Here is a 16,833-nt window from a genome sequence, read left to right on the forward strand (position 1 = left end):
AGTTAAATAAGCAACAACTGAAAGCAATAAATATATCATCGGAAAAGATCGAACGAATGCGAAAATTCTGGATTGTTCAGGAACTGCTTTAGACAATGTGCGTGATCTAGGTTTTGGGAATGCAGATGTTTTATAATATTTTGATGCTGATGACGTGTAAAGCATAGTCGTTTAATAGCTATATTTTAATTCTTTAAAATTTGTGCGCACTTTTGTATGAAACATTACGCATAATAATAAAACACCTAATTTTTTTAAGCAATTGTATTTTTGGTAAAACATAATAAAAATTGTGCAATCAATCATTAAAAGCTGTGTAAAATTGTATACTCATCAGTTTTGATATAAATTTACATTTGTTTAAAATTTTATTTTCAGTATCATACAGAATAATTAAAATTTAAAAAAATTTAAGTAATTACATATAAAATATAGGTAAAAATATGCTAAAAATTAAATGTAATGGTATGCGATTTGTTGTGTGCTATGTGTATGTCTACAAAGTCTGTATAAATTTTATTTTCATTACTCACCATTTTATGACTTAAAATTCTGTTTTCGTATGAAAAATTTGAAAACAGGGATCTACACACAGTCCTACGTTACATGCCTTGCCCTCGTAATAACTCATTTGCCGTTTTGGAGGATTTTTCCGGGAATGTGAATAAACGAAGCATCATCGTCTCATTTTTTATCACTCTCTTCTGAACAAAGTTTTGGAAAATGTCTTTCAGTTAATCTTTCAGAATCAATATCAGAATATCAGAATTTCAGAATCAATATCTGAAATATTTTGCATCATTTCTGCTATTTCATGCCCTGTTAAACATTTTCGACGCTTCGACATTGCAACGGTAAAAACAGAAAGAACTCACGTCTAACAAGATCTAATTATTTTCTAAAAACTGAACTGCAAACCGAAATACCCAACGCTTTAGCGCAAATAAAACTTCTCTACTTACAGTAAACAACTACCACGTGCGAATAAAGTGCGATTTAAAGAGACGTCATAAATCACGCCATTCGGAAACATTTATCTCCCCGTTTGTTTATATAATCAAAACACGTGTATGTGAATCATGCTTCTCTCATTTCGAGTAGAGGTCTAATGTACATGTATCTGAAACCATGTGGACATACAGTGCCATCTTGTCGCAGAAATTATAGTTTTTCAAACGTTCTAGGACACTGGCACAAATACGTGACAGTCGGTAGTGAACGGGAAAATGCTCTGGCACGCCTGCGTGTCGGCCGGGAGGTGAGTGTGTTCGTTGCTGGCACGTAGATGTGACAGTCGCCGCGAAGGGGTTAAACGCCATCTAGCGGGGAAAGGAACAATCTTTAGTCGACCTCCAGCCGCAATGATGATAGGTTACTATGTCTCTGTAATTCTAATGTTTGATGTTCCACTTAGTATATGTTTCATTTTTATGTATATATTTTTTGTTTGTAACCGTTCCTGTGCGCTCTGTTAATAAATCCTTTTAAATCTAGCCGGCATTAGTTTGTATTGAGGAACGGCTACATCACAAATCCATACATAGGAATTTGTTATGCTTGTTATAAGAGCTTTAAAAATAAAAGAAATTTATATTAAAAGGTAAATCTGAATATTGCAATACTTTCTATTAAATAACCATTGCTCAAAAATTCATATTATTTAATCAGAAAAGGGTTTCCTCATTCACATTCCATGCTCGTTAACACCTTAAACCGAAAATTTAAACTATCACTTCCTTAAAAAGTTTTAAAATTATTACCTACTGAGCGTATGAAACTGTAAATGAATTTTCTCTTATTATAACAACGACGTATTTTGTGCAGAATAAAGATGCCATTATAAAATTATTCAAATAAATTAATCCTATTCAGCAAATTAAATAAATCCACCAGCAAACTTTGCTTGCAGTTGAGTCACCAGTCTGAAAAAGGGAACTAGGCATATAACTGAGTCATAGATCTTTGCTTGTATAAGTATTAAGACACTAGTGTAGTTGTATGTTTTCTGACCGCTCGTCTGTTCAAGGGTTACCTTTCTCAGAAATTCATTTTTCCGACAGAAATTATTTCCTGTATAATATTTTTACGTAAGGGTTTTAATAAATATACTCTATATTTTGTTTTTATAGCAAAACATAGTATTAATAAATGCTTATATCCAGGTTACGGTGATATACAAAGTGCGACACATAGTTGTTTTAGTTTGCATTGAATTGTTGATTATTGAAGTTTCAGACTTATCTCTTTCTTCTCTTCATGTAGACGGATTATGTTACGTTGTTGCTGTTGTTGTTACCAATCTTACTTGTCTGACAATAGTCTGTACAAGCCCACGACTTTCATCAAGTCAAATGCGCCTGTTGTTGGCAAGAGCGTTGAGTACTATAGAGGTGACAGCCCGACATTAGTTAAGTTCTGCCCCCAATTTTAAGAGGGAGCAACCCGGAGGACGGATGCGAGGGTCTCCCATCTCTTTTCTCCTACCATCAATCTCTCGAGAAGCCTTTCATCTCGCCCCATGTTTAGAAGGCCCCCATGCTGCAAAGATACTATACATTTCAAACATCCATGACTTTTCCGGGATTCGAACCCGAGTCCTTCGGTACTGCAGTCGAGTCACTAACCACTATCACGCGTGGGCATCTTATGTAAGATTTAAATACATGTGTGTTCCATGGAGATTTCTGTATTCTACGCGAGATGAGATCAGAACTTGCGAATATTGTTTTAATTACATAGATCTGCTGAAAGTGTATTTGACAGCAGTCGGAAAAGAAGCCAAAAGACCCTTTATGTTTCTTAAATAAGGCAAACATTTTTTATCAGGATAATAAAGGAAAACTTTCTCGGATTAGTTTCCATCATTACGGTCTTTTTTCTGAACTTAATAAACCTATTAAAGATAGCGCTGTAATAGTTGATTGCTTTCATGGCAGCATCTGTGAATCCTTTGAATGCTACAATTCACTTTCACTAATAAACCACTTTTGATCTCGATATCAAGCATCGAATATCAAGCAAATTCATTCTTTTAAGGCTCTTATTAAAAGTTTGTTTCGGACACTTTTTATGTTCTACTTCTGTTCCCCAGACGGTGTCAGTTATAAAATACTGAAACATCTCTCCTGTAAGTCAATGAATGACTTTCTGGCTCTTTACAATCCAGTGTGGAGGAAGTATACATTTTCTTGCGCATGGAAGAGATCTGTAGTCATTCCATAGATAAACCAAGAATAGGTCTGAAGAATTCTTTCAACTATTGATCTATATGACACTTACGACTTCGATTTGCAACATGTTTAAAAAATGGTACACATATATAAGAGAATTACGTAACCTTACCTATCAGAGTAGTTTCCCTAAAGATAGATATGCTCCTTCTGCAAACCTCTGTCCATAAGGCTTTGGCTTTTGTGAAACAAAACATCTAGTTCCTGTCTTTTTTCATATAGAAAAGATTTATTTTAGTCTCTATCAGAGGCATGACTATAATGAATTTTGCGTGATTTTTATGCTTAGTAGCTGGTGTTCAACCTACCAACTTTCATGCAGAACCTTTAGATTTTTCAATTAAATTTTTGTCTGTTTTGCCAGATGTCTATAAACAAGAAAAGAATAAGGCTCAAGGCTGTGTTTTAAGAGCCACCTTGTTACGCTTAAAAACGCTTTCTGTTTTAAAAGAACTTCCTCGAATCACTTCAGGATCCTATCATCGTGACAAGGAGTCGAATGCACTTCAGATCCCGTCATCGTGGGCGGCCTATATGGTGACGATGGTAAGGGTGCTGATATGAGATATGTGAAGATACAGTTTCAGATTGCTTTAAACAGAATCTAGATATGGTCAGACAAACAATATTCGACAAAAAATATTTTTAAAGCAAAAGACTATTTATACGCACTTTTATAGAAAGCTAAGTCTCTATTCGGAGACGGAGGTTTTTGATTAAAGTTTTTAAGTGTGATTTTGAAAGCACATTAAATATGCACGTAATTTACCTGAGGACAAAGTTTATACTTTTAAAATGATTATAAATTTATTTTTAAACATTACTTATCTCTCATTTTAATAAGATATTCTTATGTCATTAAGAAACAGAAATTCAAAATAAGTAAGAATCTATAGAATAACGAAAGCTATAAGAATCGATCATGATTAAAAAAACACATATTTTAAGGATCTCAATTTTTCAAAAGTTTAAACACGATATTTAAAACAATTTACGTTTGAAATCAAATACCATTCATGAAATTTGATCATTAAATGTCAAAATCTTATGAGCAAAACAAATTCAGATGTTAAACAAAAATTTTCTTTCTTTTCTCTCCAAAATATACGCTTAGAACTAGTGTCTAAAAAGTTTGACGTATCGAGGTAATTTATATATATATATATATGTATTTTAGAAACTTAAGAAGACCAACATTAAAATCTCTGTATTTTATTCTGTTACTGGGGCGTTAAAAGTAACTGGAAACAGGAGAGTTTCACAAAAGCTGTATCAATTCCCCTTCAATTTGTTTCTCTATCAGAGAAAGGTTACTTTTATTAAAAAAAGTCAATTAGAACATCTTTTCTGAAAAAAACACTAATACGTTTAGAACTCGTATGCCAGCATGATTTTCTTTAATTATCTGTTTTTCATTTAAAATTGTTTTGCTCATGAAGGGAGCATTTAAGTTCATTGTGTGATTTATTCAAAAGGTAAAATGTATTACAAGCGTTTCTTTACTACGGACGTCAAATACAAGACTTTAGAAATGTTTGTGTTTAAATATGATACGGCTTTTCGAAGTTTTGAAGATTATGAAATGTTGCTTTTTCATTTCATACTTTTGAAATGCCTAACTCTTAATTTATATCTTTGAAAGGTGCTAGCCTTTAATTTACTGCTTTGAATGTTAAAATATATTTGCAGTCAAACTTACATTAACTCATAAAATATATTTCCAGCCTTTGGTACTATACATTTCAGTTCATTGTCGACATGTTTTATAGCGGAACATAAAAAAATTTGTTTTAAATTTACGTATGTTTTTGTAATATTTTTATTATGTCTCTCGTAATAAAGTAATAATAAATTACATCTGTACTGTATTATTTTACACTACTTTATAGCAGGTTTGGTATTGTCATCAATTGCAGTATACTTACTGGACATACAAGTCGCTTGAGATAGTGGCATATCTCCAAGATATTAATGAACAGAAAAGAATTATTTTAGAAAAAAATATTTAAATAAATTATTATAAGAATTACTACGATTTATTGTAAGTATTAAAATTTAATATAAGAATTATTTAAATAAATATTGATTCAAATTATTTATTTTCTAATTGTGATAAACAGATAAGTAAATTTCCCAAAAAAATTATAAACGAAAATTTATTCTCCTTTTTATATGCGCATTCCTGAATTTATTAACAACATGGTTATAGTAAAGTGTTCCCCTTAAAACTGTGTTCTCTTTTAATTAATGAAGATTATTGTTTAACTCCGCAAAAAAGGTTCATTATTGAAGTTTACCTTTTGAAGCATTTAAATCCTACATAACTTTAGTAAAGTGAATTGCTCTAGAAGTAGATATCGTTTCTCTTAATTACGTAATAAACTTAGAGCTTATTGTAATTTTCTTCTAATTTATGCTTGGATATTTCTTAATATTGTTTTAACTTTTTTAGGTTTACTGGGAAGAACGTCATAATATCGTTTTTAGTCAAGAAAGGGCATATTGTCATTAAACAATGAAGAAACTGTTTACAGAAATGCATGCAAATATAACAACAATTTTGATAATTTATCTAAACGTGCAGAAAATACAGTCAAAAGAGACCAACATATCTTTACACCAAAACATTTTTTGACCTACAATCATATTCACATTTAGTCCTCATCGATAGAGTATCCAAAGTTTTTAATCCACACGTCGACAGTAGGACAGGAGAGTTGATACTGTACAAGACTGTCTGCAACATTCGTCAACAACACCCCTCGGTCTTCTTTTGTGGAAAGCTGTCAAATCAGGATTGGTCTGGCTGGCTTCAAGCTGGCCTTTGGATGTCAAGGCAAGGACAAGCCATTGAGGAAAGGAATCTGCAAAAGATTTTTGTTCAAAATACATAAAAATATTTAAAATGTTACATCTTTATAAATAAATTCCAAATAAATATGGGAAAAAATCTAAGAATTATTTATTTCTATTACTTCCAAAATGCTTTTTCTTCTCCAGTAAGTGTTTGTCTTTATCGCTTTCCTTGCCACGATTTAGCTTAATCGAACTGATTTGCATTCCTGTTTAACAGCCAAAGGAATTGAAAATTCAACTAATTAATGTTATTTATTATTGTTGGTTATAATTTAGTGGTGTTGATTAATTGTTTAGGATCTTTTTTATTAAAGAAGCCCACAAAACTGTGCAAATTATTAGTTGTTATTAGTTCATAATTTTTTTTTCCAGCAAGAAAAATAATTTTCGAAATATTTGGGGAACGAAGTAGGGGCACTTCAAGAATTCTGTTTGTCATTATTTTGAAAAACTGTAAGATATATTAGGAAGAAATCTACTTTTTTTTAAGATTAATCACCAAAGCAAACAGTTTTTCCTCCTTAAGATTTCCTTAAATGTCTCGTATTTTCGTTTAGGTAAAAACTAACGTGTTAAATTTATAAAATTTAGTGACTTGTTCTGTAATATTTCTTTTTAGCCAAAATGTATAGATTTTTTTCCTAGTTTATTAAAACATGTGATTATTTTATTAATCGGATCTTACACTCTATAAGAACTATATAAAATATTTATTTTTTATACAATCGTTCACATTCAGAACTTGCTGTTAATAATTGTGTTAAAATACAGCTTTTTAAACATGGACACTTAATTGTGTCTATGTTTAAAAAGCTGTGGAAGTTTGCTTTTTGGAATAAATATTTGAAAAAATACCCTCAGCAGCAAATAATTTCACGTACCATATACAATGCGAGTAACTCCGAGTTATATAACTTTCCTCATTAAAAGCGAAGACTAAAAAAGAAACATCATTAAAATAATGAATTTGATTTAAAAAAAAACACGCATTTATACAATTGCTAATGAAGATGATGCATGCTAGGATAACCAGAATACCCTCTGCTTTTCTTTCTTTTCATAATCTCGAATTTTCTGTGCATGTATTTATACATCATTATGTCCCTTATAATATGGAAGGAAACACCTGTAGGAATTTGTATACAGCACAGACATATTCTAAACAAGCAACTCCTTTCAAGCATTGCATCATAACAAATATTAGGATCGCGTAAGTTTAGTATACCCAATCCTTCGAATCTGCTCAAACCTTAATGCTTAAGAAGTAATGCACTTTAAAATGACATTGACGTACAAAATGTCACTATCAAAGACAGTACCCGTCGAAGAGCCCACAATAAAGTATTAATACTCCTGATAGCTTTCAATCAACCAACCAACAATCTTATAGCTTCAGTACACTGATCCATGCATCTTGAAAAGTGAGCAAATAAGGGATTAATTTAGCCGATGTACACTGAAACCCGTCTGTGGTACACCTCAGCTTTGGATTGAAATCATAATTGCAACGTACATATCCCAGAGCCCTAAATCAGGTGAGATACGCTACTTTATTGAATAATAGAACTTCAATATAAACAGAAAACTCTTATTAATGCAGCAGTAAAACTGATATTGTTAGCAACCCATATACACCTCATTTGAGTTAGGTAAAGCAAAATGCTTGGGAAAAACTAGCGCCTAAGCAAGCAATGCCTCATTTGGAAATGTCATCTCTTCAGGTTTGGTTTACTTGATTATGACAAAGCATTCGAGATGCTATCTGACTAAGAGGAGAGACGCCTTCAATAAGAATTTTCGATGAGAAACTGGATCGTATACGTGTTGCACATTTAAAGACCCACGAAAAGGCCCATGCAGTTCGTCGGGATTCGAACACTGGACAGAACTACCAGTATTGAGCTACTTGACCGCTCGGTCACTAGTGGACGATCTTTTCAGGATGGCAAATACTTATTGACTCTTACCTATCCAAACTAGAAAGCTTTAAATTAATTAGAAGCACAAATAAGGAAGCTGTTTTATCTGACAGCGAAGAATATTCTTCAAAATATTTATCTTCACATATTTACACTTTATCATATCTTACATCAACATTTTAGTCTCCTTTAATTTCTATTTCATTTCATTTCTTTTAAAAATGCCTTAATTAGTCCAAAGGGGCTTTGTACCTGAAGGACTACTGTTTTCGTTTTGCGATTTTGCGTTGAATCACTATAAATGTCCGTTTCACTTTTCAAACTGTTGCCACCAAATGTTAGAATCCTGCATTATATTTGAAGAAATTAAATAATGAAAAATCTACATAAATGTATGTATATTTCTCGCATTGTAATAAAACAACGGTACATAGAGGCATTGAATTTTGAATGAAGTAATCCTCCTACGAGTATGGGCGTTTGAAAGACAAAATTTGAAATTTGGAATTTGTTTTATGATCAATTTCATATTTTGTAAAATGAAATTGATCATAAAACAAATTTTTGAGTAACAAACTCAACTCAACGATTTGAAAGCGAGCAACAATCTACGAGGATGAAAAACCATTTTTATCTCCAGCGCGCGGAACTGTATATTGGAAATTCTAAAGATAGGCTCATTTTAAAATTATTTTGCGACATTGCTGTTGAACTGAATTTTATGGTTTAAATACAAAGAACATGATATTTAATAAATAAAGATTAACGCACAAAAGATTAAAAAACGCCCCTTTGGATGTAATTTAAAATATGACACCTTTTAGATTTTTTTATTGTTATTATTTTATTTTTACATGGAGAGAAAAAATTGTAAGACATTTTGGCATTCTCCCATTGTTATTTTAGAATTACTCGATTTTTTTTTAATTTGTAGGTTTTAGTTTTTTTATTTGTATTTGTATTTATTTTTATTTGTATTTATTATTATTCTGCTAATTAATAATTTATTTGTATTTATTTGTATCTTCAACAGAGCTCTAGCACTTATTTTCCGAACTCTCTTCTATACGATTCAGAGCATAATTAATGAAATTAAGTCCTACCGGAGGTATATAAGAAAGCTTACCAATTTCAGCTTGCTCGGTTCCAAAGCTCCTCTTTCCCACCCTGTTTTCTCCTGGATCGTAGTATTCTCCGTCGCATAGTAAGTTGAGGGTTTGTACCAACATTCTTCCACAAAGCCGTACATTACTACCCCTCTTCATTACAAGTTTCGGTTCTAGGGCAGCGGCACCATCAGTCGCTGAAGATACGATAAACCCAATAGTCATCACGACGAAAATTAGCTATTTCAGTAGAAAAAAAGCAAAAATGTTATTACAACAGGTACAATTTACCAATAACGCAATCATTAATATATATTAATGAGCCTCATAAAAATACTATCACAAAGCACATAACAATTGAGCAAGTTAATCATAATAATACAAATATGCCAATATCGAATCATGTAATTAAAGCTACGATTACATTAATAGCTATAGACCAGTGTTTCTCAACCTTTTTTTGCGCCATACACGCCTTTCGCCATTGCTAGACGATCTTTCCCTTCCAACTTCCCACGCAAACTCTAAAAATTTATTTAAATTTAGATTATTTTTTAAACAAGAAAAAGTATAGAAAATTTTGATTAATACCAAAACTTGAATAAACGTAGGTTTTTTTATTCATAAATTAAAACTAAATACTTAGCAGCTAAATAAACTGCTGACTGCATTCCCCTCCTGAAACCATGAAATTCCGCCTGATTTAGAACCCTGCTATAGATATATTAACAAAAATTACTAAATAATTTCTAATGTATATACATTAATTATTCACAACTCAAAGAGATCATGTTAAAGGAAGAAAACATAATTAATATTATTTTGTGTAAATTAATTTATAACTCATATTTATATTGAATTTTGAGTAAACTGATTTTGTGTATGTTCAAGATACATTGATTTATAAATGATTAAATTATTAATAAAAAATCTCAAATCGTAAGAAACATTATATTTATTTTAAAAATATCTATGACTTTAGAAATGATGGTGAGTTATAAGTGTAGTGTTATATTTTTCAACTTATTTTTAATAATTTTTCTTTTCAGATAAATATTCGCCTCTTTTTTGGCATAAAAGCAGCTATTTCACATTACTGTGTTAATTTCGTAGTACATTAAAATATTTTTGATTCTAACTTATTTTTAAAAAATCTGATGTGTACACTACATGACTTCCTTGAACGGAATATTAAATTATACGCAATTTTCCTGCATTTCATTTAAACATATTGACTTAACAGTTAACGAATTTTGAATTAAATCTACTTTCTCGATAGCGCATAAACCACAATAGAATAAGTGCACTTTTTTAAGTTCACTATATATATTTACCATACCGACACTTAGGCGCTTCGTTCACTTAACAGAGTTACATCTCATTCATTTTATAACTCAGAGTGTACAAAAATTATATCATCTGAAGAATTGGCACAAGTCCTATTCAAATGCTATAACAAATCTAAAACGATGACGAAAAATTAAACAAATAAAAGAAAACAGTTTTTCACAGACGATTCAGCGCTGCTTACCTGATGCGCATGCGCTACTAATTGATTCAGTTTGTCACTCGGAAGCAAGGCAAAAATACATAAAAATTCAAAATATTTTCATTAAAATTGAAAGATATGGAAAATCATAAAACACCAAGTACCGTTGAAAAATTAAAAAATAATTTTTACAATTAAAATTACAGTTTGTAAGCAAAAACAAGCTAACTTAAATGATCATTCCAGCATAATTTAATTTAATTAAGCATAATTTAATTCGCAATAACAAAAGAAGACGTTACTTTGTTGTTGCGAAGCTTAGTTTGTCTAGATTGGCAACAAATCCACTATTCCGCTAAGTTTCAAACGTAAACAAATATGGCTGCTATCATAATCAAAAATTAGGCTTAGCCTCACTTAAAAAACTTTTAAATTGTTGATAATTTCACAATTATTGCATGCACGTTAACTAAAGGCATAAACATCTTAACCGGAAGATAAGAACAACATTAACTGTCATTTTTAAAGGAAAAACTTTACAATTTACAAACTTACAAACATATTAAAGCAAAGAAACTAAGCTGACTGAAACGAGTAACAGAGCGGAGATATATATATATATAATTTATTTACTAAAGAAAACTTTAAAAAAATTCTAAATTTATTTTCAACAATTGTAACATTAATCATACTAACTATTGCTGGATCATCCATAATAAGACTCCTGTCATTAATGCCATCCAAACAATTGACATACAAAACATTAACTGCTATGACTTTGAAAACTTATATACCTCACTTCCTTTAGAAGAAATTTTACTAGTGTACTAGATCTGCCTAAACTCTTCCCTGCTATGTTCATGATTATGAATCTTAGTAAATGGAAAACCTACCTAAAATGCACACATTTTCATAACTACATTAAATTTCAAAGTCAACTTTTTAAGCAAGTCAGGGGACTTCCAATGTGCTCCCTGTACTTAGATCAGTAACTTTTTATTTATCAAAGAATTTAACTTCCAAAATAATTTACAACAGCAAGAATTAAATTACTACAGGCACTCTTACAGATATATTTATGATCTTATTACTTTTAATAATTTTAGATTGAATGCTCCTAGATTTATCCTTATTTATTAAGATTGAATGCTCCTAGATTTATCCATAATGCCTTACGCTTAATAAAACTAATCATTCGCAAAATAACATCGACGCTCTCAATCTTCAAATCATTAACAAAAAAACAAAAACAAAAAAAAAATTACTGTTTGACAAAAGAAGAAACTTCAATTTCAATACTAACAGATTAATAAGTTGGACTTCCAACATCTCCAAAAAAGTTATTAGTAATACAATAATAAATCAAATACAACGTATTAAAAATATTTGCACAGATAACGATAGATCAACAACGCGAAATTTTGCTCCTTATTAAAATTCTCAAAAATAATCTAATACCTAATTGATTTATAAACCATTGTCTTAAAAGGGGAGGCGTTAAATACTCACTCTAAATCATTTAATTGATAGGGATATGGTAATTTGTTTCTAAACCTGAGAAGGCGATATAAGTTGGATGACTATCAGTTGGAGGATTTGTACATAGTGTAATTACAAAATTGTATATAGTATTAAAAGGCTATTGTTTTCAGACTTTTCTTATACTGTTACTAAAAAAATGAGCCTATTTTATAATTTTTAGTTTGTCAAATAGCTCGTTGAGAATAAAAATTACTTTTTTCCTTTTCTAATTTTCTTCCTCGTTCCGACACGACAATTAGACAGAAATTAATTAATTTCCATTCACTAGTTAGTATATTCAAAATTTTAACAGACGTTTTCACTCACATAAGAACTGCGCAACAAACGTCCCTCAAGCATTCTTAGTCCCTCCCTCGTCCCATAAATTACTTCTCACAAGTTTTGCCGTCTGAAATAATTCAAAGTATCCCCGCTGCCGATAACGGAATTTCGGACACACAAATCTTCTGAAAGAACACTTTACCGACACTTTACACACAGAAGAAAACACTTTACCGACATCCCACTAAAAAGAACGTAAGTTAATTAATGCATTTTCTGGCCTTTTACATCCTCATGTACATTTCACAGTTTTTTCTTATTATATATATATATTAATGTTTCAGTTTTTATTATTTGATTTGTTTTTGCAATGGTTCTTAATTTTCTAATGATTATTTCAATTACTTTGAGTTCTATTTCATAATTCCAATTAAGATTACCACTGTTTAATTTTTATACAAATAGTTTTGAATTAACATGCATAAAAGCGAAGGTGTCGGGGGACATTTACTACATAAATTGCTTTTCACTCAAAATTTATAAAAAATCTTGTATTAGCGAAAATGCTTACTTCAGAATGAGTTCTTTAATACTCTACTTTGGTTCTAAATCCCATCACTTCACGGAACTACAATTTTGGTCTAACTTAATTGGTCAGTTTGGCATAACCATTCTTACTTGAGTACAAAAAGAAACACCTTCGTATTTATTAATTATTGTTCATTGAACGGGAGTTGGTTTGTTCCTCTTGAAAAGTCAACTAATTTCCGATCAATAGCGATAATTACTTGCTTTTAATTTAATTTCATTTTTAATAATTTACATTCAAATTACTTTAAAACACAATTCTCGGAATTAAAATTCCTACATATGGGTTCCCTCTTTTTTTATACTTCTACTAAATTTATATTAGAAGATAATATAATCAATATTTCTTTAGTAAATAAATTATTATTATCTTACTTTGCAGCTATTGCGCAAGTATTAGAAAAACTTGTTTTCGAACCAAGTGAATTTAAGATCATTCAACATTATATATATATATATTTATATACTATTGGTGCGGCCGATTGCAACCAAAATAGGAGGTGCACATCTATATGTTATGGAAGTCCCTATATGAAAAATTTCAACGTTCTGAAGCTACTCGTTTTTGAGTTATGCGAGATACATACATACATACGTATATACAGACACCACAAAAAATATCTTCAGAATTCATTTTAAATCAATTTTATAATTTTTTGGGGGAAGGAGAGTCTTTTGTTCTATTCTGTCCTTACGTACAGATGTCACGCAAAAACATCGTTAAATTGCATTTGATAGGGGTGAAAGTGGATATTTTCGTTGAAATATGATACTTGAAATGCTTCGCAATTACAATACTCCATTTTTACTTTGTACAAGGAAGTAAAAAAAACTAATAAAACAATTGCGCAGTTTTAGTTTCGGATAAAACTTTTAACTTTGATTTTAGGTCACAACTGCGCATTTAATAACATCAATCTACTCGTATATTGGATTCAAAGAAATATTTAAAGAGAATTAAAACTTCTTTCTAGGAAAAAAAGCAATTTCTTAAAAACAACTTTGAGATGAATAAAAGTTGGGGTATAGTTTAATAAGTAATTTTAGTGAATTATTGTTATTAACGTTTGCTAAGGCATTAGTTTTCGCACAATTCGCAGAAATTAATGCTTTACTAACATGTTTAAGATATAAAACAGCGTTAACAGAATTTCTGTTTCCGAGGAAAAGCGAAAAGCGGCAAAATAAGTCGATGAAAATAGTCAAATGGAAAAGGGAAATTTCTTAGGTTTAGGATTTCATTCCCAAGACTGAAAATAAGTTCAGCTTCACTGTGAACTGATTTCTTGCAGTCTAAGCTTCTCATCGACCAAAGGGGGATTCAGATACCAAAAACTTTTTTTTTTTTTTTTTTTTTTTTCCATTATTATTGTGAAAATGAAAAAATCTGAAACACTTTTTTCAATTAACCGGTTCAAGATAAATTTCGGGTTCGAGATAAATTTTAATTCGTTCATCGTTTCTAAGCATAAGGTGGAATTTGACTATTAGCGGTAATAAATATGTAAAACAGAGATTGGCAGATAAACTTAAAATGTTGTATCTGAATCCGACTTTTCTTACTTTTATATACATATAAACACTTTATATTTTAATATCTTTTCCTAACAAAATTTTATTAATGTTAGATATATCCTTATAGAAGTCTTCTCAAATTCTTTCTCAGTTACTTTACGTCAAGTTATCGGGTATATGTTCCCCTCTCTTACTGTGTTGCTATTGCACGAAATTAGAAATCTTTAATTTACACTGAACATAGCAATTTCTGTGTTCCCATTCTGCAAAAGATAAATTAGATCTTCTAAATTTAATAGGTCTCTAACAGCTAAGTGAACTAAATTTATTATTTAAAATTAATTCATTATTAATAAACAAACTTATAATAATTTTAAAGATTAACATATTTTCTAATAATTTAATGTAATTGTAAATGCGTTTAATGTTTGGTTTATTTTCATTAATAAACGATATTACTAACAACATTTATTACGGTACAGAATTCATTTGGCTCTCTTTCATTTGCTTCGTTGGGAAAAGAAAGATTTTTTATTTCTTCAGATTTTTTTTCTTTTATAATGAAATGCCATCACATATGAATATCATTGATTTGTATTTTTGTGTTTATAAGGTCATTTATGTATATTGTAAATATTAATATATGTAAATATTTCTTCCTCATCCCTCCTTTAGCTTATTTGCTTTATTACCTATCATTTTCCCAAGTGCTTAATTGTGCAGAGTCCCTTAAAATATGTTACCTAAATCTAAATATCTGCATCCAATTCTGTCCTCCTAGAATGGATTTATATATGGTCAGACTGACTCATTTTTTCGATAGGTCCCTTTCAACAGAATTTAAAGCTGGAATTTAGGAATAAATTATAGTTGGCGATCTGTGAATTTTAGGTTTAAATTTAATTTATCTCATTTCTGCCATTATCAAACAAAATATCCATACTTACACGGAAAACCTCTCAAATCACCGTTGTTAGAATGTTAACTCAGTTTTAGAAAGCTATCTTATTTTTATAGCAAGATAAAAATTAGAAATTGTAATGGAAAAACAGCTCTTATATGGAGAGGATGGGTTCTTTTTATAAGAGATGTTAGTTTTTATTCCTGCAAAGAATAAGTTTCATTTTCATAAAAAAAAGTAATGGAATAAATGCTGGACAGCATACTATCTATCGCCAAAGAAGACGTTGTTAAGCTAATGTTAAAGCATTTTCACAAAAATTTAGTGTAATTTATAAAACATTAAGCCTAATTTTGGGTTCCCTTTTCTGTTGTGGAGCTTCTGATCACTGCTTCTAATCTTTCAGTAGAAAAACTTGTCTAATAGGGATAGGTATGTAATATAATAATGAAACTAAAATAAAATAATGTTCGTTGCTGACATCAATGCTCTAAAAGCATTACTGAGTGGTATTTTTCGGATATTGATTATAATACATATATATTTTTCTGATATTTCTACTGTCAAAAATATCTATGGGTATCATTACCTCTCTTTGTTTCAATCCATTCCAGTATTAGAGCTACAGAAGTCTGAAATTAGGAAAGACAACGATATTTACGACTAATAAATGGTTTTTTGAATGTGCTCAGGTATTGAATATTATTATAATAAAAGCTGATGAACCAATACACAAAATGGCAAACAAAGATATATTATTTGAAACCAAACTTTTACTCACCTGCAACATTTTGAGGACTGAATAAGGGCCAAAGATGAACTTGAGCAACTGATGAATGACTTGAAATGGATAATGCAGTTTCAGGGAAACCTTTTATAGTAGCCCAGGGTACGCAATGCGCCATAACAATCTCTCAATTTTTAAATAAAATGATGAAATCCGTTACTTGGAGAGATGGGAGGATCCTGGAGATTAAACTGGACAGCTGGTGGGTGGAACTTAGAATGCTATTTGTATCGAATCAGATGTTCTCATGCCCTGTATCTAGTATTTCTGAAATGGTATAATAAGTATTTTTAAGAGGGTTATGTGGGGATTGGTTCTGTAAGGAAATAGTAATGAAAGAAAGTGTATTGAAAAAAATTGACTTAACCGTCTGAAACTGATAATTTCTGTTTTTTTCGATGAAGTGCTAAAAATGGAATAGTCTCGAAACAAGAAATCGTGATGTTAATGCCGTAGCATACTTAAATTAAATTAATTTAAAATATTATAATTAAAATTGTCTTTGATCTTTATTTCTTCTGCAATTTGTAATGATATAATTCCGAACTCATGTTTAGATACAGATTTTACTATAAACGATATTTAAGATAAGATCTTTCCTGATAAGATGTGGATGTAAGGTCTTTTATGTTATTTTAT

At 30.4% G+C, this 16,833-nt stretch overlaps 1 protein-coding gene across 1 annotated transcript in view; it reads right to left on the reverse strand.

The window, feature by feature from the left end:
* The window catches only part of LOC118196019 (uncharacterized), a 30,884-nt gene extending 14,577 nt beyond the window's left edge, over positions 1-16,307 (reverse strand). Inside the window, exons 1-3 of the mRNA XM_035367380.2 lie at positions 16,189-16,307; positions 9,132-9,351; positions 5,927-6,094 (exon numbers count right to left, since the gene is read on the reverse strand). Of these exons, the coding sequence (XP_035223271.2) occupies positions 5,927-6,094; positions 9,132-9,351; positions 16,189-16,197 (397 nt within the window). The 5' untranslated portion in view covers positions 16,198-16,307. The remainder of the gene's footprint in view (positions 1-5,926; positions 6,095-9,131; positions 9,352-16,188) is intronic.
* Between the last annotated feature and the right edge of the window lie 526 nt (positions 16,308-16,833).

Source organism: Stegodyphus dumicola, chromosome 8 (genome assembly GCF_044657685.1).
Source record: "Stegodyphus dumicola isolate Sdum_Otavi_A_Nest chromosome 8, ASM4465768v1".
Lineage (NCBI taxonomy): Eukaryota > Metazoa > Arthropoda > Arachnida > Araneae > Eresidae > Stegodyphus > Stegodyphus dumicola.